At 44.2% G+C, this 25,765-nt stretch overlaps 1 protein-coding gene across 1 annotated transcript in view; it reads left to right on the top strand.

Annotated features, from left to right (window-relative positions):
* Positions 1-9,044: 9,044 nt before the first annotated feature.
* The window catches only part of STOX2 (storkhead box 2), a 346,746-nt gene continuing 330,025 nt past the window's right edge, over positions 9,045-25,765 (top strand). The window contains exon 1 of the mRNA XM_077279570.1: positions 9,045-9,578. Within this exon, the coding sequence (XP_077135685.1) occupies positions 9,251-9,578 (328 nt within the window). The 5' untranslated portion in view covers positions 9,045-9,250. The remainder of the gene's footprint in view (positions 9,579-25,765) is intronic.

Genomic DNA, 25,765 nt, shown 5'->3' on the forward strand with positions numbered 1-25,765 from the left:
GTCTCGCGCCAGCCGGAGAACTAACTAACCCTGTCAGGGAAAATAAGACCTCTCTTGCCTCAAGAAGAAAGACCCCAAAGTTATAGTACAAGCCCCCAACAAATAATAACGGTGAGGTAAGAAGAAAAGACAAACGTAAGAATGAACTAGATTTTAGCAAAGAGAGGCCCACTGACTAATAGCAGAAGATAGTAAGATGACTTATACGGTCAGCAAAAAAACCCTACAAAATATCCACGCTGAATATCCAAGAACCCCCGAACCGACTAACGGTGAGGGGGGAGAATATCAGCCCCCTAGAGCTTCCAGCGAAATCAGGAATCACATTTTGTACAAGCTGGACAAAAATAAGAACAATGCAAATAAACAAAAATAAGAAAGCAGGACTTAGCTTATCTTGCAAGGAACCAGGACCTGAAGACAGGAGCAAACAGAAATGAACTGATTACAACGATGCCAGGCACTGGACTGAGAATCCAGGAAGTTTAAATAGCAACACCCCAGGCCTAACGAACCAGGTGAGTACCAACCTGGGGAAAGACAATCCAAGTGCCAACCACTAGTGACCACAAGAGGGAGCCAAGAAGTATAGTTCACAACAGCCCCCCCTGCTTGCTCAGGATCACAGCACTTGCAAAGTTGAAATACTTACCTCTCACTGCTCCACCGCCGTGACGTAGTCCACGTTTCCTGGGCCCACTAAAAAATTGAACCAGCCCTACCCCCCCACAACTTTAGCCAAATGACCCCCAATTTCCAATGCCTATTATTATAAAGTAAATTAAGATTGACAAGCTTCAGTAACAAGAATGGATGTTTTTACCATTACAATGGGCACTGTAGGTGTTTTCCTGGCCTCCACTCACTGCCAACTATGCTTTGCAAAACCCGACTCGATCCTAAAAAAGTGAAAGTCGCTCAACCCTAGTCAAAACAACAACAAAAAAAGCATTTCTTGTAGACCTCAAATAATGCAAAAAATACAAGTTTGCAATCATTTAGAAACAACGATACTAATGTTTTAACTCAGGAAGAGTTCAGAAATCAATATTTTGTGGAATAACCATGATTTTTAATCACAGCTTTCATGCGTCTTGGCATGCTTTCCACCAGTCTTTCACGCTGCTTTTGGGTGACCTTATGCCACTCCTGGTACAAAAATTTAAGCAGTTCTTCTTTGTTTGATGGCTTGTGACTATCCATCTTTCTCTTGATTACATTCCAGAGATTTTCTATGGGGTTCAGGTCTGGAGATTGGGCTGGCCATGACGGATTTGGTGTGGTGGTCCTTCATCCACACCTTGATTGTCCTAGCTGTGTGGCATGGCTGTTGTGAATTCCGTTCTCGGACTCCCTCCTGTGGTCATGAATGGTACTTTGGTTAGTTCTGCTCTTGGGCTCCCTCTGGTGGCTTCGAGCGGAACTGCTGGTCACTAGGTTGACTTTATCAGCTGCTCTCGTTATGTTGCTATGCTGGCTTCCCTATTTAACTCCACTCAGATCGTTACCTGATGCCAGCAGTCAATGTATCAGAATTGGTTCAGATCTCTCTTGGACTTCTCTGAGGACCTGTCTACTCCAGCAGAAGCTAAGTCCCTGCTAGTTCATTTGTTGTTACTGCTGCCTGAATATATTTCTTAGTACTGCTAAATTCCAGTCCAGCTTGCTATCATGATATTTCCTTGCTAGCTGGAAGCTCTGGGGTGCAGTGTTGCACCTCCACACCGTGAGTCGGTGCGGGGGTCTTTTTGCATACTCTGCGTGGTTTTGTAGTTTTTTTATGCTGACCGCATAGTATTCTTTTCTATCCTCTGACTATTTAGTAAGTCCGGCCTCATTTGCTAAAACCTGTTTCATTCCTGTGTTTGTGACTTTCCTCTTAACTCACAGTCAATATATGTGGGGGGCTGCCTATACCTTTGGGGACTTTCTCTGAGGCAAGGTTAGGCTTCTATTTCTATCGTTAGGGGTAGTTAGCTCTTAGGCTGTGAAGAGGCGTCTAGGGAGAGTTAGGTACGCTCCACGGCTATTTCTAGTGTGTGCGATAGGAGTAGAGTTTGCGGTCAGCAGAGTTCCCACTTCCCCAGAGCTAGTTCCGTTTTTGAGTTTACTCATCAGGTCACTCCAGGTGCTCCTAACCACCAGGTCCATAACAGTACAGCTGGCCCGTAAAGTGTTAATGCATCTCAAAAGAGGGATAAGAGAAGTTCTGAACCCATTTTTTTTTCTCTGCAGTGTGTTTTGTCTCTCTTTTCCCCTTAACCTCTGGGTGGTTCAGGACTCAGGTGTAGATATGGATATTCAAGGTCTGTCCTCTTGTGTGGATCATCTCACTGCAAGGGTACAAAGCATTCAAGATTATGTAGTTCAGAATCCGATATTAGAGCCTAGAATTCCAATTCCTGATTTGTTTTCTGGGGATAGATCTAAGTTTCTGAATTTCAAAAATAATTGTAAACTGTTTCTTGCTTTGAAACCCCGCTCCTCTGGTGACCCCATTCAGCAAGTAAAAATTATTATTTCTTTGTTGCGTGGTGACCCTCAAGACTGGGCATTCTCCCTTGCGCCAGGAGATCCTGCATTGCTTAATGTAGATGCGTTTTTTCTGGCGCTTGGATTGCTTTATGACGAACCGAATTCAGTGGATCAGGCAGAGAAAATTTTGCTAGCTTTGTGTCAGGGTCAGGATGAAGCGGAGATATATTGTCAGAAGTTTAGAAAATGGTCTGTGCTTACTCAATGGAATGAGTGTGCCCTGGCAGCAATTTTTAGAAAGGGTCTTTCTGAAGCCCTTAAGGATGTTATGGTGGGATTCCCCACGCCTGCTGGTCTGAATGAGTCAATGTCCTTGGCCATCCAAATTGATCGGCGTTTGCGCGAGTGCAAAATTGTGCACAGTTTGGCGGTATCCTTTGAGCAGAGGCCTGAGCTTATGCAATGTGATAGAACTTTGATCAGAACTGAACGGCAAGAACACAGACGTCAGAATAGGCTGTGTTTTTACTGTGGTGACCCCACTCATGCTATATCTGATTGTCCTAAGCGCACTAAGCGGTTCGCTAGGTCTGTCACCATTGGTACTGTACAGCCTAAATTTCTTTTGTCTGTTACTCTGATTTGCTCCTTGTCATCCTACTCGGTTATGGCATTTGTGGATTCAGGCGCTGCCCTGAATTTGATGGACTTGGAGTTTGCCAGGCGCTGTGGTTTTTTCTTGGAGCCTTTGCAGTATCCTATTCCATTAAGGGGAATTGATGCCATGCCGTTGGCCAAGAATAAACCTCAGTACTGGACTCAGTTGACCATGTGCATGGCTCCTGCACATCGGGAAGATGTTCGCTTTTTGGTGTTGCATAATTTGCATGATGTGGTCGTGTTGGGTTTGCCATGGCTACAGGTTCATAATCCAGTATTGGATTGGAAATCAATGTCTGTGTCTAGTTGGAGTTGTCAAGGGGTACATGGCGATGTCCCATTGGTGTCAATTTCTGCTTCCACTCCTTCTGAAGTCCCTGAGTTTCTGTCGGATTACCAGGATGTATTTGATGAGCCCAAATCCAGTGTCCTACCCCCTCATAGGGATTGTGATTGTGCTATAAATTTGATTCCTGGTAGTAAGTTTCCTAAGGGCCGACTTTTCAATTTATCCGTGCCAGAGCACGCCGCTATGCGGACTTATATAAAGGAGTCCTTGGAGAAAGGGCATATTCGCCCATCTTCATCACTGTTGGGAGCAGGGTTCTTTTTTGTGGCCAAGAAGGATGGTTCTCTGAGACCCTGTATAGATTACCGCCTTCTCAATAAAATCACGGTCAAATTTCAGGACCCTTTGCCTCTGCTGTCTGATTTGTTTGCTCAGATTAAGGGGGCTAGTTGGTTCACCAAGATAGCTCTTCGAGGGGCGTATAACCTTGTGCGTATTAAACAGGGCGATGAATGGAAAACAGCATTTAATACGCCCGAGGGCCATTTTGAGTACCTGGTAATGCCATTCGGGCTTTCAAATGCTCCATCTGTGTTTCAGTCCTTTATGCATGACATCTTCCGAAAGTATCTGGATAGATTCATGATTGTATATTTGGATGATATTTTGGTCTTTTCGGATGATTGGGAGTCTCATGTGAAACAGGTCAGAATGGTATTCCAGGTCCTTCGTGCTAATTCCTTGTTTGTGAACGGGTCTAAATGTCTCTTTGGAGTTCAGAAGGTTTCCTTTTTGGGCTTCATTTTTTCCCCTTCTACTATCGAGATGGATCCTGTTAAAGTTCAGGCCATTTATGATTGGACTCAACCTACATCTGTGAAGAGCCTCCAGAAATTCCTGGGCTTTGCTAATTTTTACCGTCGCTTCATCGCTAATTTTTCTAGTGTGGTTAAACCTTTGACTGATTTGACCAAGAAAGGTGCTGATGTGGTGAATTGGTCCTCTGCGGCCGTTGAGGCTTTTCAGGAGCTGAAACGTCGTTTTTCTTCGGCCCCTGTGTTGCGTCAGCCAGATGTTTCACTCCCTTTTCAGGTCGAGGTTGATGCTTCTGAGATTGGAGCAGGGGCTGTTTTGTCTCAAAGAAGTTCTGATGGCTCTGTGATGAAGCCATGTGCCTTCTTTTCTAGAAAGTTTTCGCCTGCTGAGCGTAATTATGATGTTGGCAATCGGGAGCTGCTGGCTATGAAGTGGGCATTCGAGGAGTGGCGACATTGGCTTGAGGGAGCCAAGCACCGCGTGGTGGTCTTGACGGATCACAAAAATCTGACTTATCTCGAGTCTGCCAAGCGGTTGAATCCTAGACAAGCTCGATGGTCGCTGTTTTTCTCCCGTTTCGATTTTGTGGTCTCATACTTTCCAGGTTCTAAGAATGTGAAGGCTGATGCCCTTTCTAGGAGTTTTGTGCCTGATTCTCCGGGAGTCCCTGAGCCGGCTGGTATTCTCAAAGAGGGGGTAATTCTGTCTGCCATCTCCCCTGATTTGCGGCGGGCGCTGCAGGAGTTTCAGGCTGATAGACCTGACCGTTGTCCAGCGGAGAAACTGTTTGTCCCTGATAGATGGACCAGCAGAGTTATTTCTGAGGTTCATTGCTCAGTGTTGGCTGGTCATCCTGGGATTTTTGGTACCAGAGATTTGGTGGCTAGGTCCTTTTGGTGGCCTTCCTTTTCACGGGATGTGCGTTCTTTTGTGCAGTCTTGTGGGACTTGTGCTCGGGCTAAGCCCTGCTGTTCTCGTGCCAGTGGGTTGCTTTTCCCCTTGCCAGTCCCGAAAAGGCCTTGGACGCATGTTTCAATGGATTTTATTTCAGATCTTCCTATCTCTCAAAGGATGTCTGTCATCTGGGTGGTTTGTGATCGCTTTTCTAAGATGGTCCATTTGGTTCCCTTGCCTAAATTACCTTCTTCCTCTGATTTGGTGCCATTATTTTTTCAACATGTGGTTCGTTTGCATGGCATTCCGGAGAACATTGTGTCGGACAGAGGTTCCCAGTTTGTCTCTAGGTTTTGGCGGTCCTTTTGTGCTAAGATGGGCATTGATTTGTCTTTTTCTTCGGCTTTCCATCCTCAAACAAATGGCCAAACCGAACGAACCAACCAGACTTTGGAAACCTATCTGAGATGCTTTGTTTCTGCTGATCAGGATGACTGGGTGACCTTCTTGCCATTGGCTGAGTTCGCCCTTAATAATCGGGCTAGTTCGGCTACTTTGGTTTCGCCTTTTTTTTGCAATTCTGGTTTTAATCCTCGTTTTTCTTCGGGGCAGGTTGAGCCTTCTGACTGTCCTGGTGTGGATTCTGTGGTGGACAGGTTGTAGCAAATTTGGACTCACGTAGTGGACAATCTGACGTTGTCCCAGGAGAAGGCTCAACGTTTCGCTAATCGCCGTCGTTGTGTTGGTCCCAGACTTCGTGTTGGGGATTTGGTTTGGTTGTCTTCTCGTTATGTTCCTATGAAGGTTTCTTCTCCTAAGTTTAAGCCTCGTTTCATTGGTCCTTATAAGATTTCTGAAATTCTCAACCCTGTGTCATTTCGTTTGGTCCTTCCAGCTTCTTTTGCCATCCATAATGTGTTCCATAGGTCGTTGTTGCGGAGGTACGTGGCGCCTATGGTTCCCTCCGTTGATCCTCCTGCTCCGGTGTTGGTTGAGGGGGAGTTGCAGTATGTGGTGGGAAAGATTTTGGATTCTCGTATTTCGAGACGGAAGCTTCAGTACTTGGTTAAGTGGAAGGGCTATGGTCAGGAGGATAATTCCTGGGTTGTTGCCTCCGATGTCCATGCTGCCGATTTAGTTAGTGCCTTTCATTTGGCTCGTCCTGATCGGCCTGGGGGGCCTGGTGAGGGTTCGGTGACCCCTCCTCAAGGGGGGGTACTGTTGTGAATTCCGTTCTCGGACTCCCTCCTGTGGTCATGAATGGTACTTTGGTTAGTTCTGCTCTTGGGCTCCCTCTGGTGGCTTCGAGCGGAACTGCTGGTCACTAGGTTGACTTTATCAGCTGCTCTCGTTATGTTGCTATGCTGGCTTCCCTATTTAACTCCACTCAGATCGTTACCTGATGCCAGCAGTCAATGTATCAGAATTGGTTCAGATCTCTCTTGGACTTCTCTGAGGACCTGTCTACTCCAGCAGAAGCTAAGTCCCTGCTAGTTCATTTGTTGTTACTGCTGCCTGAATATATTTCTTAGTACTGCTAAATTCCAGTCCAGCTTGCTATCATGATATTTCCTTGCTAGCTGGAAGCTCTGGGGTGCAGTGTTGCACCTCCACACCGTGAGTCGGTGCGGGGGTCTTTTTGCATACTCTGCGTGGTTTTGTAGTTTTTTTATGCTGACCGCATAGTTTTCTTTTCTATCCTCTGACTATTTAGTAAGTCCGGCCTCATTTGCTAAAACCTGTTTCATTCCTGTGTTTGTGACTTTCCTCTTAACTCACAGTCAATATATGTGGGGGGCTGCCTATACCTTTGGGGACTTTCTCTGAGGCAAGGTTAGGCTTCTATTTCTATCGTTAGGGGTAGTTAGCTCTTAGGCTGTGAAGAGGCGTCTAGGGAGAGTTAGGTACGCTCCACGGCTATTTCTAGTGTGTGCGATAGGAGTAGAGTTTGCGGTCAGCAGAGTTCCCACTTCCCCAGAGCTAGTTCCATTTTTGAGTTTACTCATCAGGTCATTCCAGGTGCTCCTAACCACCAGGTCCATAACACATGGCGCATTGTCCTGCTGGAAAAACCAGTCCTCAGAGTTGGGGAACATTGCCTGAGCAGAAGGAATCAACTGTTTTCCCAGGATAACCTTGTATGCGGCTTGATTCATAGGTCCTTCGCAAAGATTAACCTGCCCAATTCCAGCCTTGCTGAAGCATCCCCAGATCATCACCAATCCTCCACCAAATTTCACACTGGGTGCCAGACACTGTGGCTTGTATGCCTCTCCAGGTCTCCTTCTAACCATTAGATGATCAGGTGTTGGGCAAAGCTGAAAATTAAACTCATTAGAGAAGATTACCTTACTCCAGTCCTCTATGGTCCAATCCTTATGGTCTTTTGGCAAACTTCAGCCTGGCTCTCCTTTGCTTCTCATTGATGAAAGGCTTTTTTCTAGCTTTACATGACTTGAGTCCTGCCTCTAGGAGCCTGTTACGACCTGTTCTTGCTGTGCACTTCACCCCAGCTGCCATTTGCCATTCCTTTTGTAGATCACTTGATGTCATCCTGCGGTTGCTGAGTGACATTCGAATAAGATGATGGTCATCCCGGTCAGTGGAGAGTCGTTTTTGCCCTCTGCCAGTCCGTAGCTTTGTTGTCCCCAATGTCTGCTGCTTGACCTTGTTGTAATGGACTGGCGTCTTACAAATTTTGAGGATGGAGGCAACATGACGCTCACTGTTTCCCTCTGCTAGTAAAGACAGAATTGAGCCCTTCTTTTCCTCACTCAAGACTTTTCTTTTCAACTCTTTTGGCATTGTTAAGTTATTTTTTCATTCCTATTACGTTTGGGATATTACTAGCAATTGCCAACCAGATTGTCCTATTGCAAGAGGACTGTGAACACCGCAGCAGTGTGTTTTATACTTTCCTTCGTTAAATAAGATTTGGTTCAGGTGATCACCTAATCAGAAGCACATTAAGTAGAATGAGGTGTACTCTGGTTGGAATTCAACTGACACTGGAATGGAATGGCTGTCAGACATGTAGAGAAGCTGATTTTTATAAAACTGTGTAGTGGTCTCTTAATTTTTCCCAGAGCTGTATATACCACTACAGAGAACATATATACCAGGATAAGGGAAATATATACCAGGATGGTGGACATATATACCACTATGGAGAACATATACCAGGAAGGACCCAGGATGTGGGGGGAAAGGTCAACACATTTGTCCTTGTAGAATTTAGAACGCTACAAAGGCCTATACATTTGAGCAACATACGGAGGGGCGGGGGAGGTGCCAGGTCCAAATTTTGCCCCGAGGCCTACTGGACTCTAGTTACACCACTGCTCAGGCTCTTTATTACATATGTAACATACATATCACAGGAGATCTTGGAATGAAAGCTATGCAGATAGTTTCTTGGCTTTGCTCTTATGTGATGACTCATTAGAAAAGCTCAATTATCTATTATACTGACACTGTATATATAAAGCAGTGAAAAACGTTGTTTTTCTCGTCAATTTGTTTATTATTTGCTTTAATTGTACTGTTCAGAACATTTTAGTGGTATTACTAAAAGTTATTAACCATTTTACTACTTATATATTGTGTTTGATCATTCTATTACTCCTCCCCCAGTAAGAATAGACTAATTCCTGTTTGTTTAATGATTTTTTATTACAGGTGAGGATCAGACAGGGCTTATAGTGAGGTAAGCCATGTTTCCTGCATAAAACCCTTTCTTCCTGTAACAAGTCATAGTGACGGCTGACAGGGAAGAGGCAGCCCTGGGTGCAGTGCAGCAGGTCGGGCGGCAGAGGGCGGCAGGGGGCAGCTGTCAGCTCCGGAGGGAGGGTCTATAGCTGCCAATAAATCAGACGTTTATTACCCACCTGTAAATTCCACCCGGGGCTTGTCAGCCAGGCTCAGGGCGCTGCTCTCCCACTGCACTGGCTGTGTGGGAATGGCCAGCGCTCGGGCGAGCAGGGTCTTGTCGGTGGGAAGGATTGCTTAGTGCTGGTGATCTGGGCAGAGGTCTGCAGGGAGAATGCACTTGCACTATCAGCAGGGCTCCGGCTAAAAGTTTGTCTGGGCACCCTGCACCTACTTACTGCGCCCGAGATGCCTCACAGCATGGAGTCCATCCTGCAGATCGCCCCCCACTCCCTGGCCGTGGTCCTGAGTCACCGGGGGGCGTCGGAGAGGCTGCTGCTGTCACACCAGAAGCACCATGTGGGTTATGAGATCTTTGCCGACTTCAAAGCCGAGAATATGCAGCATTTCTGGAACAAGAAAGTGACTTCTGCCATCTCCGAGACTTTCTTCCTGGGCTGGATAGATGAGCATGTCCTGCTGATCCAGGGCAAGGAGGAGCACCTGGGGGTCCTCAGGGAAGGCTGGGTCAGGAGGTCCCTCAAGCCCCCTCCAGGATTCGACATCAAGTATTTAGGTATAGTGCATGCCATTGTATGATGTGTGGTGGCTACAGTGTATGGGTCTGCCCTCATTCCTTCTGCTGGACCAGGAACATCTCCCTCCAGGTGTTATGGAGAGGTCTGGTGTCTATTCAGCTGTCTCTGGTGTCTGTCAATAGCTGCAGATTATACATGTTCTGTGTCTGGGGGGGCAGGAGCTGAGGGTCCTGGGGTGTAGATCTTACATAAATAAGTGTCAATAATTACCTTATTATAAATGTAACACCATAACCAGTGCAGAACATATGGTCATAAAACTGGGTCTTTTCAATGAGGTGGTCTTTTAGAGAGAGATGTCTTTCTTTTCTTTCATTCTTTTCTTTCCTTTTCTTTGTTTCTTTTGTTCTTTCTTTTTTTCTTTCTTTCCTTCTTTTCCATTCTCTTCTTTTAAATTAAACCGTACCTACATAAATATGAATATCGCTGTATTCATGGGTTGGCCAATAAGAGGCACATACCGCTGGTGTCTATGACCTCCCCTTTATGGTTTCAGTAGCACAGTATTGTCTGTGAAGTCCAGAAACATGCACAGTAAGTATCATTATATATTTTACTAACTCAAAGAATACAGACCAAGTTCCCCACTAGAAGCTCATCCTGCTGTATGGAGTCTTGCGTTGCTATATACTTGAGGCCACCATTGACGTTCAATAACACATGATAATGTGCTGTAGGGTAGTTAGATGGTCTTCATCAGATATTATTACTTTAAACTGCACTATATTTGCATCCAGTGTTCCCCATGATTAAACAACAGAAGGTTTACCCGCCATCTCTCTATGAGAACCACCATGCCGCCTAGTCTCGAATTTAACAAGCACCGTTTATTTGTTTCTCACCTTTTTTGCTGGTTAGTGATTGCTATTGTGAAATTGTCTTATCTTCTGATTCTTCTGACACTTATGACTCCATTTGTTAGGGATGTATTGAGTTCTAGTTTTTTATTCTCTTGTTCTAGTTTATCGCACTTGTTCTTTTGTGCAATAATTGTTTTGGCTTTTACCACCGGTCTTGTACATTACTGTATAAATAAGTCTTATCCTAAATACAAAGCTTTCATTATGAGGCTTCCATCCATATTTGTGCCTATTTCCAGCTTGGATGTTAATGGGCCTGTAATAAAGCAGATATTATATTTCATGACCTCGCTGATATAGGCATATTATGTTTGCGCACTCAGTGTAAGTCATGTCTTCCTATTGTATTGTACAAATGATTCGGCTATAGACCCCATGTGCTCTGGATTCAGTTTTGCAGGATCAGAGATCAGGATGTCCTTCCTTAGCCCTGAGGGTCTTGTGCTACCAGCAAAGAGTGTGATTTATCATGTATAGAATCTGGATGTGGCTGGATATGAGTATTGTGTATGTTGAATTTATTTGCTTTTTTGGTTCCCATAGCTTAGTTTTGATAATCTGTAGTTTGACTGCTCTTTCATCACTCCTAAGTTATTAAATCTGTTAAATCAACCTGTCATTTCAAAGCATGCTGAGTGAAATGTGATAGCCTTAGCAATACATACCAGGTATATTTTACTCTCTAAACTAGTTCCACCATTTTTTTCAGAGACAGGAAAGTGTATTGTTCCTGGGGGGTAGCAGTTATTTTCAATTAGCTGTGTTAGTTTACGCATTAACATTTCTTGCTTCAGTGGTTTTCATGACTTGGAAACAAAGGAATAATTGTACTAAAAACATGTTCTGTATGTTTAGGAATAATACTTCAAACTGGATTATGGAAATACAATAGATGCCTCTTAGACACGTGTGCCTGCCATGCCTACTCATCTCCAGAATGGAGCCCTATCAGAAATATCTGGCCACGCATACCTGGCAAGCATGCTCACCCTCCAGACTCACACAGAAGTGTATGGAGAATGACACACACATGTGGCCACTTTTCCATTCCCAGTTGTGAGAGATGAATGAGTGTGGATATGTCAGAGTTAAAGGTGAATAAATGTCTGCTCTTGCTTATATAGAATAATATATTACTAAGGAGGATTGGCAAATGCAACCAACTTGGGGCACCTCCAGTATTGCACTATAAGGCTACTCAATACACAGTGGTTAACCGATAGTAACAAAAATATAAAGAAAGCATGGCTTTGAGTCGCTGCCGTTACCAATTCATAGCCTGGTACGTTGAAGGTTCAAAGTAATTGCTTTCTAATGTATCCTCCTAATGGTGGTGCTTAAAACTCCAGCATGTTTTTTTTATTTTACTGTTGGAGTGGTGTCACCAATCTAAGTTCCCTGCTTCTGCTATTATACTCAACATCCGTCAACTTCATTGGTCATAAAATTATAGTATGCTAGAGTTGGAAGGGTCCTCCAGAGTCATCGTGTCCAACCCCCTGCTCAATGCAGGATTCATTAAGCCATCTCAGACAGATGTTTGTTCAGCCTCTGTTTGAAGACTTGCATTGAAGGAGGACTCACTAACTTTCGTGGCAGCCTGTTCCATTCATTGATCACCTTCACTGTTAAAGTTTTTTCTAATATCTAGTCTGTATCTTCTTCTTTTCAATTTCATTCCATTGCTTCTCGTGTTTCCATGTGCAAATGAGAATAAGGATCCCTCTACACTGTGACAGCCCTTCAGATATTTGTAGACAGCTATTAAGTCTCCACTTAGTCTTTTTTGCAAGCTAAACATTCCCAGATCCTTTAACTATTCCTCATAGGACATACTTTGCAGTTTGCTAACCATCCTGGTCGTCTTCTGCAGATTGTAAAGAAAGCTTTCATAAACTTTTGTCAAGAGCTTGTGACCAACTCTGACTTCCGAAGTTGCGGCCACAAGATGTTGGTGCGGGGCCAGAGTGACACTAGGGAGAGCTGAAGACAGCGGCATCTTGTGATTGACGCACAGCTATTATTATAAGATGCCAAAAATGCACCCTTCATTTGCCAAAAGTAGGTTTAAACTATATTTTTATTTACATCAAGTAAACCTTCATCACATGATTTTTCATCTAGTGACCATATAAATACTACACCACCAATAAAAAACTTCCAGAGGACAGGTTCACGTGGAGCCGTCCTTTAAGTAAGATCCTCCCTTCTCCTTCCTTAAAAATTAGCGTAAGTTGGCATAAATCTGGTGCCCATAGCAGTACCCCACAATTTAGCATTGTGATGTCACAGAATAGTAATAGAGCTAAAAGAGTTGCTGCAGAATAGGGATAAAATAAACCACAAGCTGCTATCATGGGATTTTAAAGATGAGTGAATTGATGTGATGCAATTCAGATTATTTCAAGACAATTGTATGACTTTCAAAATGTGGGAATGGATTAAATTAAAATTAAATTATCTGGAAAAATTCAGGAAAGCTGGAGAATTAAAAGCAGTGTGAACAGACACAAAAGTAGACAAATGCCACGTTTTCTATTCTGCATCAAAGCCACAAATACAAGCATTATTCAACTGGAAAGTAAATATTTTTATTATCTTAGATTTTTCTTTTTTTTATCATTCGTGTGTAGTAGTTTTGGGCTTGGTTCTAGATAATGAACCAAGGGATTATCTCCCGTTTATATTTTGTAACTACAGTCATGACAGTTTAATTATCTGTGATCATTGTATTATGTGGATGGAATGTGTATCTTGCGTCATAAAGATCTGTTTATTACAAAGCCTAACAAAGGATCCCAACTCCTTGACACCTCACTAGATGCTTCACTGATGGTATCAACATGACATAGCTTGACAAGTTGGTGCTAGTAGGTTCTGTTCTCCTATTCATTTATGTATCTACCCATGTACACTTCTTATTATTTTCCAAAAGCTACTTGCTTATTTTGTTACTTATTCTTTTTTATTTCTTTTTGTTACTTTTCTTTTTGTACTTTCATAGCAGAAGTAGTCAGCAATAGACTTTCCACCTGTGGAAACAACAACTCTCAGCATGTCCAGACAGCTTGTGACTGTTGTGTAGGGATATTACTCTTGAACTCACCTACTGGATGTGATGCTAATCACTACTTATGGACACTTCGTGAGGTGGGGAAGTCAGGGAGTCCGAGGTCAAAAGCGAGGACGGTGTGTCAAAGACAGATTGGTGAGGCAAATGCGTAGTCAGGTCACAGTCCAGGGTCAGAATTAATAAAGGCAGGTGATCAAGATAAAGGGGCTAGGCAAATGGATGTTAGAAGGCAAATCCAAGGTCAGTCAACAAAGATCAAAATACTGGAACTCAAAGCACAGAGCAAAGACATACCAAACTGAGCAGAGCTACAACTGGCAGACATAAAGAGGCAGACAGAAAAAAACTAAGGATAGGCGATGGGTAAACACACCTGCCAAGAAGAGATTCCCAACAATTGAAAGATAAAACATTATATTTTTTATTGATACACAATTTTAAAACCATTTAGACAGGGGATACGACCTCCAAAGAGGGAGGGGGAGCTACTGCAAACCAAGGAGGTAATGTAATGATAATGAGGAGGTAAAAACTAGAAGAGGAAGGGGGAGAGGGAAGGTTGTACAATGAAGCTGTGTGTTTATAACAAGTGGGTAAGGCTGGTTTCACACTTGCGTTTTTTGCCGCTGCGTTTTAGCGCTAAAAAACGCATGCGTTTTTTTCTATACTTAACATTAAAAATGCATGCGTTTTTTGCATGCGTTTTGACGCGTTTTTGGCAACGCATGCCTTTTTTTATGCTTGCGGTTTTTTGCAGAAATGCAACCTGTAGTAATTTCTAGCAGCGTTTTTTTGCCGCAAAAAAAGCATGCGTTTTTTCGCGGCAAAAAAATGTATTGCTGTCTATGTAAACGCATGCGTTTTTAAGCACATGCGTTTGCTTGCGTTAAAAACGCATGCCTTTTTATAGAAAAACACAAGAAAACACAAGAAAAAACAAGAAAACCCTAACCCTAGGGATCCTAACCCTAACCCTAAGGTTAGGATCCCTAGTAATCCTAGGGATCATAACCCTAACCCTAGGGATCCTAACCCTAACCCTTAGGGTTAGGGTTAGGGTCAGGGTTAGGATCCCTAGGGTTATGGTTAGGGTTAGGATCCCTAGTAACCCTAGGGATCCTAACCCTAACCCTAGGGATCCTAACCCTAGGGATCCTAACCCTTAGGGTTAGGGTTAGGATCCTAACCCTTAGGGTTAGGGTTAGGGTTAGGATCCCTAGGGTTAGGGTTAGGATCCCTAGGGTTAGGGTTAGGGTTCGGGTTAGGATCCTTAGGGTTAGGGTTCCTAGGGTTACTAGGGATCCTAACCCTAACCCTGACCCTAGCTATTTCTGTTTATAGTGGGTTTTCTAGTTGATTTTGATGATTGGCAGCTGTCACACACTTCTCAGCATGCGTTTAAAAAACGCAAACGCAGGAAAAAACTAATGTAAACGCGGCAAAACACTGCGTTTTTTTCTGCATGCAAAAACGCATGCGTCTAAAAAACGCAGCGTTTGCACGCGTTTACATGCGTTTTTTCACCACATGCGTTTTTTTTTTAACGCTGCGTTTTGAAACGCAAATGTGAAACCAGCCTGAGTAAGCTGGTTACATGTCATGCAGTCCTTTTATAGGGCTCTGCAGAAAATACAAATGTAGTAACTTATTACCAAGAACCCCCTATCAAATAAGTATGTATATAATCCCTTCCCTTAGTAATTCATATCAAGCTGTGTAAGCGTAGAATACATTTATCTCCACAAAGCTGGTAAAGTCAGGATGGCGTGCGGTGTTCCCCTCACACCCGATGGGTGCCGTTTCGCTCACGCTTCTTCTAGGGGCATGACAAGAGACAGACAGCCAGCTTAAATAGCCTGTGAATCATTCTGAGCAGGAGACACTTGTAGGAAACCCAGCACACCCTGGCACTAATTGGGGCAACTGGACTGTCACTCACCACACTCAAAGATACGCACTCCCAAGCCTCAGATTGGATGTCAGAGCTGTTTATCACAATACTGATAACTCAGCATGCCCTGCCCCAGATTGGACTGCTGAGCTGCCACTCATTACACTGAGAAAAGGAATGATGACAGTACCCCCTCTTATAAGGGTGCCATTGGATCCCTAGGTTTCCCAGGAAACCTATAATGGATGGCCCTGACCAGGCAATTGGCTTTCACATCTCCAGCTGGAACCCAGGATTTCTCCTTTGGTCTGTATCCCTTCCAGTGAATGAGACAATGGAGGGTATTGTGGACCTTCTGAGAATCCACAATTTTTTGTACCTCGTACTGTGGACTGTCATTGACATAATCCAAAGGAAGCGGGGATGAGTGACTCAAAATCAAAGGGGTAAACTCCTTTGACAAGTATTTATGGAAGACTTTGGGATGCAACAAGATGGAGGAAGCTTCAACCTACAAGCCGCTGGATTGACCACTTCTAGACCACTTCTAGAATCTCATAGGGACCGATGAACTTCCAATTCACCTTCGCCGATGTTACCTTAAGGTTAATGTTTTTTGCATGACAACCAAATCTTATGACTTACTTTAATCAAAGAACCTGTCGAACGTTTTTTATCATCCTTCTGTTTTTGGCGAATCTGAGCGGTCCACATATTCTTTTGTTCTTCGCTCAAGACAAGTTTCTATGTCTCGAACTATACCACAGGAAACTCAACAAAATGGAGATGAAAACCATAATTACAAAAATACGGCGAGGTTCCAGAGGACTGACCGACCCGACTGTTAAAAGGAAACTTAGCAAAAGGTAAAAATGAAGAACAGTCCTTCTGCTGAGCACACATACACCTTTAAAATTTGTTCCAAAGATTAATTTGTCCTTTCTGTCTGATTAGTTGTTTCAGGGTGGTAAGCAGAGGAAAATGACAAGTTTCTTACAAAAAGCTCAGAATTTGGAGACAAATTCCACTCCCCTATCAGACACAATGTTCAGAAGAATTCCATGCAGTCTCACAACATGGCAAATAAGCAACCTGGAGAGTGTCTCTGCATTAGGTAACCCTGATAAAGGAACAAAATGAGACTGTTTACTGAATTGGTCAACCACCGCCCAAATAAAAGTTTTCCCACCATACAGAGACAAACCCCAGATGAGTCCACAGTCTTTCTGAAATTGGCAATGAAACCAATTCCTTGGCTGGCAAACTTCACAAGCAGATATAAAATCTTTAATATCATTATTAATGAGGAGCGAACATGCTCGGATAACGTGTTATCTGAGCATGCTAGGGTGTTATCCAAGTATCTTGGGCGTACTCGGATAATGTGTTAAGAGTCCCCGCGACAACCGCAATACATGCAGGGATTACCTAACAAACAGACAATCCCCTCATGTGTTGCATCTGTCTATCTGGTGATAGGTGTAATTCCCATTTTAAAGGGAATCTATCTGAAATGGACACCTTTTTTCAAAAGACCCTATAACAGCTGCATTTGCTACCTCTATGGTATGTGCGGCCTTAATAATACTTGATGACGGATGGCCAAAAACTACAAAAATTTGAATGGGTATTCTGGTTTCTCAAGAATACCTGAGTCCCGAGACTGGTAATATGCATCCTGTTGTAAAACATTTACAGAGCATAAGTAGGTTGCGAGAGATAATTACAACAGCATCTTTTTCTAAACTGCACATTCCACCTTTTGGTTTAGCATTGTTTATTAGTCAAAAATTCTTAATTTTCTGTGCAAGATGTAGGCATAATAAAGATAATGATGAATTTATAGAAAGGCAGTTTACTACAGTTAGGTCCAGAAATACATGGACAGTGGCCGAATCTTTGTGATTTGGGCTTTGCATGCCACTATTTTTTATTTAACCCCTTTAGTGACTGGGCCAAATTTTTCAAATCTCACTAGTGTTACTTTATGTGGTAATAACTCTGGAATCCCATATCCCATTGATTTTGAGATTGGTTTTTCATGACATATTACACTTTATGATAATGGTAAATTTATATTGATATTTTCTGAGTTCGTTTATAAAAATATTAGAAATTTTACACAAACTTCAAAAAATTTGCAATTTTCGAACTTTGAATGATTATCACTTAAAACCAGATAGTTGTTGTGGATTCTGTTTGCGGGCTCCCTCTGGTGGTTACTGCTGGTACTGGGTGACTTTGGTGGGTTGCGGCCTTTTGTTTCCATCTGTCCATCAGAGGCTGGGTGTTTCCTATTTTACCTGGCCTTTCTGTCATTTCCCTTGCCGGCTATCAATGTGTTCAGATGTGCTCTGTTTGGTTCCTGCCTACCTGCTCCCAGATCTTTCAGGATAAGCTAAGTGCTGATTTTCAGTTGTTTGGTTTTTTTGTCCAGCTTGCTTAGAATGTCTCTTTGTTAGCTGGTTGCTCTAGTGGACTGAGGTTCTCCCCATGTGCCATGAGTTGGCACATGGGTTCTTGTAATCTCAGGATGGTTTTTTTGATTAGGGTTTTTTGCTGACCGCTCAGTCCCCTTTTGTGTCATTCTGCTTTCTAGTTTTCAGCGGGCCTCTATTTGCTAAAGCTATATACATCATCTCTATGTGTGTGCCTTCCTCTCATTTCACCGTCAATACATGTGGGGGGCAACTATATCTTTGGGGTTAATTCCTCTGGAGGCAAGTGAGGTCTTTGTTTTCTCTGCAGTACTAGTTAGCTCTTAGGCTGGTGCGTGGCGTCTAGAACCAACGTAGGCACGCTCCCTGGCTATCTCTAGTTGCATTTGTCAGGCGTAGGGCAGCGGTCAGCCCAGGTTCCATCACCCTAGAGCTCGTCCGATATTTATTATACTTTGCTTATCCTGTGCTATCCCTAGCCATTGGGGATTCATGACAGTATAGCCGGCCCACAAAGTGTTAATTGTTTGGGCTGAAGCAGGAGAAAAAGAAGTGTTCAAGGAAAATTTTTTTTTTTTTTTTTTCCCTTCAGAGTTTTGCTGTCTAGCCCTTAATTGCTGTCTAGCTGCTTCTTACCTCCTCTTAACCCTTGAATGGCTCTGATCTTAGCTGTTTATCATGGATGTCCAGAGTTTGGCTTCCAGCCTGAGTAATCTCGCGGCAAAGGTTCAAAATATACAGGATTTTGTTGTTCACACTCCCATGTCTGAACCTAGAATTCCTATTCCAGAGTTTTTTTCTGGAGATAGATCTACCTTCCTGAATTTCAGGAACAATTGTAAATTGTTTCTCTCTTTGAAATCTCGCTCCTCTGGAGACCCTGCTCAACAGGTTAAGATTAATATATCGTTCCTACGGGGCGACCCTCAGAATTGGGCATTTGCATTGGCACCAGGGGATCCTGCATTGCTCAGTGTGGATGCGTTTTTTCTGGCATTGGGATTGCTCTATGAGGAACCTAACCTAGAGATTCAGGCTGAAAAGGCTTTATTAGCCCTCTCTCAGGGGCATGATGAAGCGGAAATATATTGTCAGAAATTTCGGAAATGGTCGGTGCTTACTCAGTGGAATGAGTGCGCCCTGGCTGCAAACTTCAGAAATGGTCTTTCTGAGGCCATTAAGGATATTATGGTGGGGTTCCCTGTGCCTACAGGTCTGAATGAGTCTATGGCTATGGCCATTCAGATTGATCGGCGTTTACGGGAGCGCAAACCCGTGCACCAGTTGGCGGTGTCTTCTGAACAGGCACCTGAGACTATGCAATGTGATAGAATTCAGTCCAGAAGTGAACGGCAAAATTATAGGCGGAAAAATGGTTTGTGTTTTTATTGTGGTGATTCAGCTCATGTTATATCAGCATGCTCTAAACGCACAAAAAGGGTTGATAAATCTTTTGCCATTGATACTCTGCAGTCTAAGTTCATTTTGTCTGTGACTCTGATTTTTTCACTGTCTTCCATTTCCGTCGATGCCTATGTGGATTCAGGCGCTGCCCTGAGTCTTATGGATTGGGCATTTGCTAAACGCTGCGGTTTTAGTCTAGAGCCTCTGGAAGTTCCTATTCCTCTGAAAGGAATTGATTCTACACCATTGGCTATGAATAAACCGCAGTATTGGACACAAGTGACCATGCGCATGACTCCCGTTCATCAGGAGGTGATTCGCTTCCTTGTACTGTATAATTTACATGATGTACTAGTGCTTGGTCTGCCATGGTTACAAACTCATAATCCTGTCCTGGACTGGAAAACAATGTCTGTGCTAAGCTGGGGATGTCAGGGGGTTCATGATGATGCACCTCCGACTTCTATCGCTTCATCTACTCCTTCGGAGATCCCTGCGTTTTTGGTGGATTATAGGGATGTTTTTGAGGAGCCTAAGCTCAATTCGCTCCCTCCCCATAGAGAGTGTGACTGTGCTATAGAATTGATTCCTGGCAGTAAGTTCCCTAAGGGTCGTTTATTTAATCTGTCACTGCTAGAGCATACTGCTATGCGGAATTATATTAAGGAGTCCTTGGAAAAGGGACATATTCGTCCATCTTCGTCCCCTCTGGGAGCAGGTTTTTTTTTCGTGGCAAAAAAAGATGGTTCCCTGAGACCTTGTATAGATTATCGCCTTCTGAATAAGATTACAGTCAAATACCAGTATCCATTGCCATTATTTACTGATTTGTTTGCTCGCATTAAGGGGGCTAGGTGGTTCACTAAAATAGATCTTCGTGGTGCGTATAACCTGGTGCGGATAAAACAGGGTGATGAGTGGAAAACCGCATTTAATACGCCTGAGGGCCATTTTGAGTATTTGGTAATGCCTTTTGGACTCTCCAATGCTCCGTCAGTCTTTCAGTCCTTTATGCACAATATTTTCCGTGAATATCTGGATAAGTTTATGATTGTGTATTTGGATGATATTTTGGTGTTTTCTGATGACTGGGAGTCTCATGTTCTACAGGTCAGGAAGGTGTTTCAGGTTTTGAGGGCCAATTCTCTGTTTGTGAAGGGCTCAAAGTGTCTCTTCGGAGTCCAGAAGATTTCTTTTTTGGGGTACATTTTTTCTCCTTCTACTATTGAGATGGATCCCGTTAAGGTTCAGGCTATTTGTGACTGGACACAACCTACATCTGTTAAGAGCCTTCAGAAGTTCTTGGGGTTTGCTAATTTTTATCGTCGGTTCATTGCTAATTTTTCCAGTATTGTTAAACCTTTGACTGATTTGACTAAAAAGGGTGCTGATGTTGCTGATTGGTCTCCTGCGGCCGTGGAGGCCTTTCGGGAACTTAAGCGCCGGTTTTCTTCTGCTCCTGTGTTGTGTCAACCAGATGTTTCACTTCCTTTCCAGGTGGAGGTTGATGCTTCCGAGATTGGAGCGGGGGCGGTTTTGTCACAGAGAAGTTCTAATGGCTCGGTGATGAAGCCATGTGCTTTCTTCTCTAGAAAATTCTCGCCCGCCGAGCGCAATTATGATGTGGGTAATCGGGAGCTTTTGGCCATGAAGTGGGCATTTGAGGAGTGGCGTCATTGGCTTGAGGGTGCTAAACATCGCGTGGTGGTCTTGACTGATCACAAGAATCTCATTTACCTTGAGTCTGCCAGGCGTTTGAATCCTAGACAGGTTCGTTGGTCGTTATTTTTTTCTCGTTTCAATTTCGTGGTTTCATACCTGCCAGGTTCAAAGAATGTGAAGGCAGATGCTCTTTCCAGGAGCTTTGTGCCTGACTCTCCTGGAGATACTGGGCCTGCTGGTATCCTTAGGGATGGGGTAATATTGTCCGCCATATCCCCAGACTTGCGACGCGCATTGCAGGAGTTTCAGGTGGATAAACCGGATCGATGTCCACCAGAAAGACTGTTTGTTCCGGATGATTGGACCAGTAGAGTCATCTCCGAGGTCCATTCTTCTGTGTTGGCTGGTCATCCTGGAATATTTGGTACAAGAGACTTGGTGGCCAGGTCTTTTTGGTGGCCTTCCTTGTCTAGGGATGTGCGTACCTTTGTGCAGTCTTGTGAAGTGTGTGCTCGAGCTAAGCCTTGCTGTTCACGGGCTAGTGGGTTGTTGTTATCCTTGCCCATCCCGAAGAGGCCTTGGACGCACATTTCCATGGATTTTATTTCTGATCTCCCGGTTTCACAGAAAATGTCCGTTATCTGGGTTGTGTGTGACCGCTTTTCTAAGATGGTTCATTTGGTGCCCTTGCCTAAGTTGCCCTCCTCCTCTGAGTTGGTTCCTTTGTTTTTCCAGAACGTGGTTCGTTTGCATGGGATTCCGGAGAATATCGTTTCTGACAGGGGATCCCAGTTTGTGTCTAGATTTTGGCGGACGTTTTGTGCCAAGATGGGCATTGATTTGTCTTTCTCGTCTGCATTCCATCCTCAGACGAATGGCCAGACGGAGCGAACTAATCAGACCTTGGAAACTTATTTGAGGTGTTTTGTTTCTGCTGATCAGGATGACTGGGTTGCTTTTTTGCCACTGGCCGAATTTGCTCTTAATAATCGGGCTAGTTCGGCCACGTTGGTCTCTCCTTTTTTTTTGTAATTCGGGGTTTCATCCTCGTTTTTCCTCTGGTCACGTGGAGTCTTCGGATTGTCCTGGAGTGGACGTGGTGGTGGACAGGCTACATCACATTTGGAATCAGGTGGTGGACAATTTGAAGTTGTCTCAGGAGAAGACTCAGCAGTTTGCTAATCGCCGTCGCCGCGTGGGTCCCCGACTTCTTGTTGGGGACTTGGTGTGGTTGTCTTCTCGTTTTGTCCCTATGAAGGTCTCTTCTCCTAAGTTCAAGCCTCGGTTCATCGGTCCTTATAGGATCTCGGAGATTCTTAACCCTGTATCTTTCCGTTTGGATCTCCCAGCATCGTTCGCTATTCATAATGTGTTCCATCGGTCGTTGTTGCGGAGGTATGAGGTGCCTGTTGTTCCTTCGGTCGAGCCTCCTGCTCCGGTGCTGGTGGAGGGAGAATTGGAGTATGTTGTTGAAAAGATCTTGGATTCTCGTGTTTCCAGAGGCAAACTCCAGTATTTGGTTAAGTGGAAGGGTTATGGTCAGGAGGACAATTCCTGGGTGGTCGCCTCCGATGTTCATGCGACTGATTTGGTCCGCGCCTTCCATAGAGCTCACCCTGATCGCCCTGGGGGTTCTCGTGAGGGTTCGGTGACCCCTCCTCAAGGGGGGGGTACTGTTGTGGATTCTGTTTGCGGGCTCCCTCTGGTGGTTACTGCTGGTACTGGGTGACTTTGGTGGGTTGCGGCCTTTTGTTTCCATCTGTCCATCAGAGGCTGGGTGTTTCCTATTTTACCTGGCCTTTCTGTCATTTCCCTTGCCGGCTATCAATGTGTTCAGATGTGCTCTGTTTGGTTCCTGCCTACCTGCTCCCATATCTTTCAGGATAAGCTAAGTGCTGATTTTCAGTTGTTTGGTTTTTTTGTCCAGCTTGCTTAGAATGTCTCTTTGTTAGCTGGTTGCTCTAGTGGACTGAGGTTCTCCCCATGTGCCATGAGTTGGCACATGGGTTCTTGTAATCTCAGGATGGTTTTTTTGATTAGGGTTTTTTGCTGACCGCTCAGTCCCCTTTTGTGTCATTCTGCTTTCTAGTTTTCAGCGGGCCTCTATTTGCTAAAGCTATATACATCATCTCTATGTGTGTGCCTTCCTCTCATTTCACCGTCAATACATGTGGGGGGCAACTATATCTTTGGGGTTAATTCCTCTGGAGGCAAGTGAGGTCTTTGTTTTCTCTGCAGTACTAGTTAGCTCTTAGGCTGGTGCGTGGCGTCTAGAACCAACGTAGGCACGCTCCCTGGCTATCTCTAGTTGCGTTTGTCAGGCGTAGGGCAGCGGTCAGCCCAGGTTCCATCACCCTAGAGCTCGTCCGATATTTATTATACTTTGCTTATCCTGTGCTATCCCTAGCCATTGGGGATTCATGACAGATAGTCATACCAAACAAAATCATTAATAAATGACATTTCCCTCATGTCAGCTTTACATCAGCACCATTTGTAAAATGTAGTTTTATTTTGTTAGAATTTTAGAAGGTTTAAAAATGTAGCAGTAATTTTTCAAGGAAATATACAAAACTTATTTTCTTAGGGACCTATAAAGTTTTGAAGTTACTTTGAGCCTTCTACTTATTGGAAACCCCCAAAAAGGATACCATTTTAAAATCAGCACCCCTTAACATATTCAAAATTGCTTTCAGGTAGTTTAGTAACCCTTCAAGTGCTTTTCAGGAATTAATGCAAAGTGGCATAACAGGAATGAAGAAATGTATTTTTACCACCTAAATGCTGATAACTTCTGAAGAGGCTGCTATAGCTGGCAGATTCCATGGCCGCTGTTTTGCCATGAAGTGCCATGGCAAACATCAGGACCACACAATCATGATCTCAGGGTGCTAATGGGCTTAAAAAGGGAGTCCCCACACTCTGTTAACATCTAGAAGCTATAGTCATTATTGACAGCAGCATTTAAGGGGTTAAACGACTTTTGTCGGTACCAACACTGATCATTGATGATGCAGCAAGTTGTCAGCTATATTGTACAGCTGATAGCTGCTGGATTGTCACCCGTGGGGAGGTGCTAGTCTCTTATTTTTCAGGTCAGTAGAAAGACATTGCTGGTCACTAAGGCGTTAAAATGAAACAACTGAGATGTAATTGAAGTGTAGACTTTCAGGTTTAATTAATGGGGTTGAACAAAAATATCCTGTGAAATGTTTAGTAATTGCAACCATTGTTGTTGCTAGGTTGTGGGCATTTCTACCTTAAATTTTGTCTTCAGCATGTGAAATTATGTTCGATGGGATTGATATCTGGTGATTGACTCGGGCATTGCAGTGTAAGAGGGTGGTGCTGTTATGGACAGTAAGGAACACGCTGTCACTTTAAGAGGCTGCACCCCCTTGTCTGGCGTGATGGAATGTTCTGCTTCTCCACTGCAATAGTCGGAGTAATGAACTAGTCTGTGCAGAGTGCAGGTGTGGAGCTGTAGCAGCGTGTGTGAGCTGAGGCTGCTGCAGAGAGGACTTTTTGTGCTGATAGCTGAAAGAGAGAACTGTGCCCTGATATAGCTGCAAGAGAGCCACAAAGATACAGAGAAAGGGATTGACAGTTTCCAGGAGCATCCCTAGGATCCAGAAGCAAGGAGAAGACCACGTTTCACAGAGCTGACAGAAAGCCATGCGCACCACCATATTAGACTGCTGGGGCCCCCCTGGGACTGGAGCTGATTCTCCAACATCACCGTGAGTTTGTTCCTGTTTGGTGCACCTGTTAGGGCCTAGTGTAGACTTCAATAGTCAGTACACGGGAGCCGTGTGGCCTACTTAGTAAAGGCCAGGGAGGTTATACGTAGAGTAGCATCATCACTTGTTTATTGTTTACATTTGCTTGTTAGACATATTTTGAGTCTGTAATAGTTGGAGCACCGTGCTATTTTACGGAAAAGATAAAGTTTATAACTCTTGTAAATTGTCTTTTGCCATTGTATACCCCTGTTTGCATCTTCCTCATTCACTTTCTTCCTTGCCTCCCAATAAATCTACCCTTTGTTGTTTGCACCTCATCTTGTGTACAGTAGTCTTCCTGCACCGTGGTGGTCCCCCGGCCATTGCTTCAAGTGGCGCTGCGAGCAGGGTACTGTCACCAAGATGGAGGCAGCAGACAGCAATGGCGGAAATGCTAATGTTAATGGAGATGCTGTGGGCATTGGTGGAACCCCTGCAAGGACACTCCCTATGGGCACCATATTTAGTGTGCTACCAAAGTTTGACGGCAAGAATATGCCACTGTCCGACTGGGTGTCCCGGCTGCAAAGCACCCTGAAGATTTATAACATCATCCCATACCTTGAAGTGTTCATCGCTTTAACTGCCCTAGAGGGAGAAGCCCGTAGAAACATCTGCCTACAACCAGAACTCACCCACAGTACCCTGAAGGAGCTAGTGAAGTTCCTGGAAGAGATCTATGGCGAGACTGCTAGCGCCAGACACCTTAGCGTCAAATTTTTCTCTAGGCTGCAGCGGGAAGAAGAAGGAATTTCTCAGTATGCAACAGCACTGCAAGAAGTGTTAGCAGAGGTGCAGAGAAAGGAGGCAGATGGATTTGGCGGCATGGGCTCTAAAGACCGGATACTCCGGGAGCAATTCATTCTGGGACTGCACAGCACATCCTTGAGGCAAGCACTGTCGGAACGGGTCTGGGCAGATCAGGCTCTTACGTTTCGTCAAATCCTGGCGGAAGCAGGGGCCCGATGTAAAGAAAAGAGCTATGCGTCTGGGGTGATGCGTGTCCAGGGCACCAATACCAGAGGGGACCCAAAACATCAGGACGTGCTGGTCCA

This window comes from Ranitomeya variabilis, chromosome 1, assembly GCF_051348905.1.
Source record: "Ranitomeya variabilis isolate aRanVar5 chromosome 1, aRanVar5.hap1, whole genome shotgun sequence".
Lineage (NCBI taxonomy): Eukaryota > Metazoa > Chordata > Amphibia > Anura > Dendrobatidae > Ranitomeya > Ranitomeya variabilis.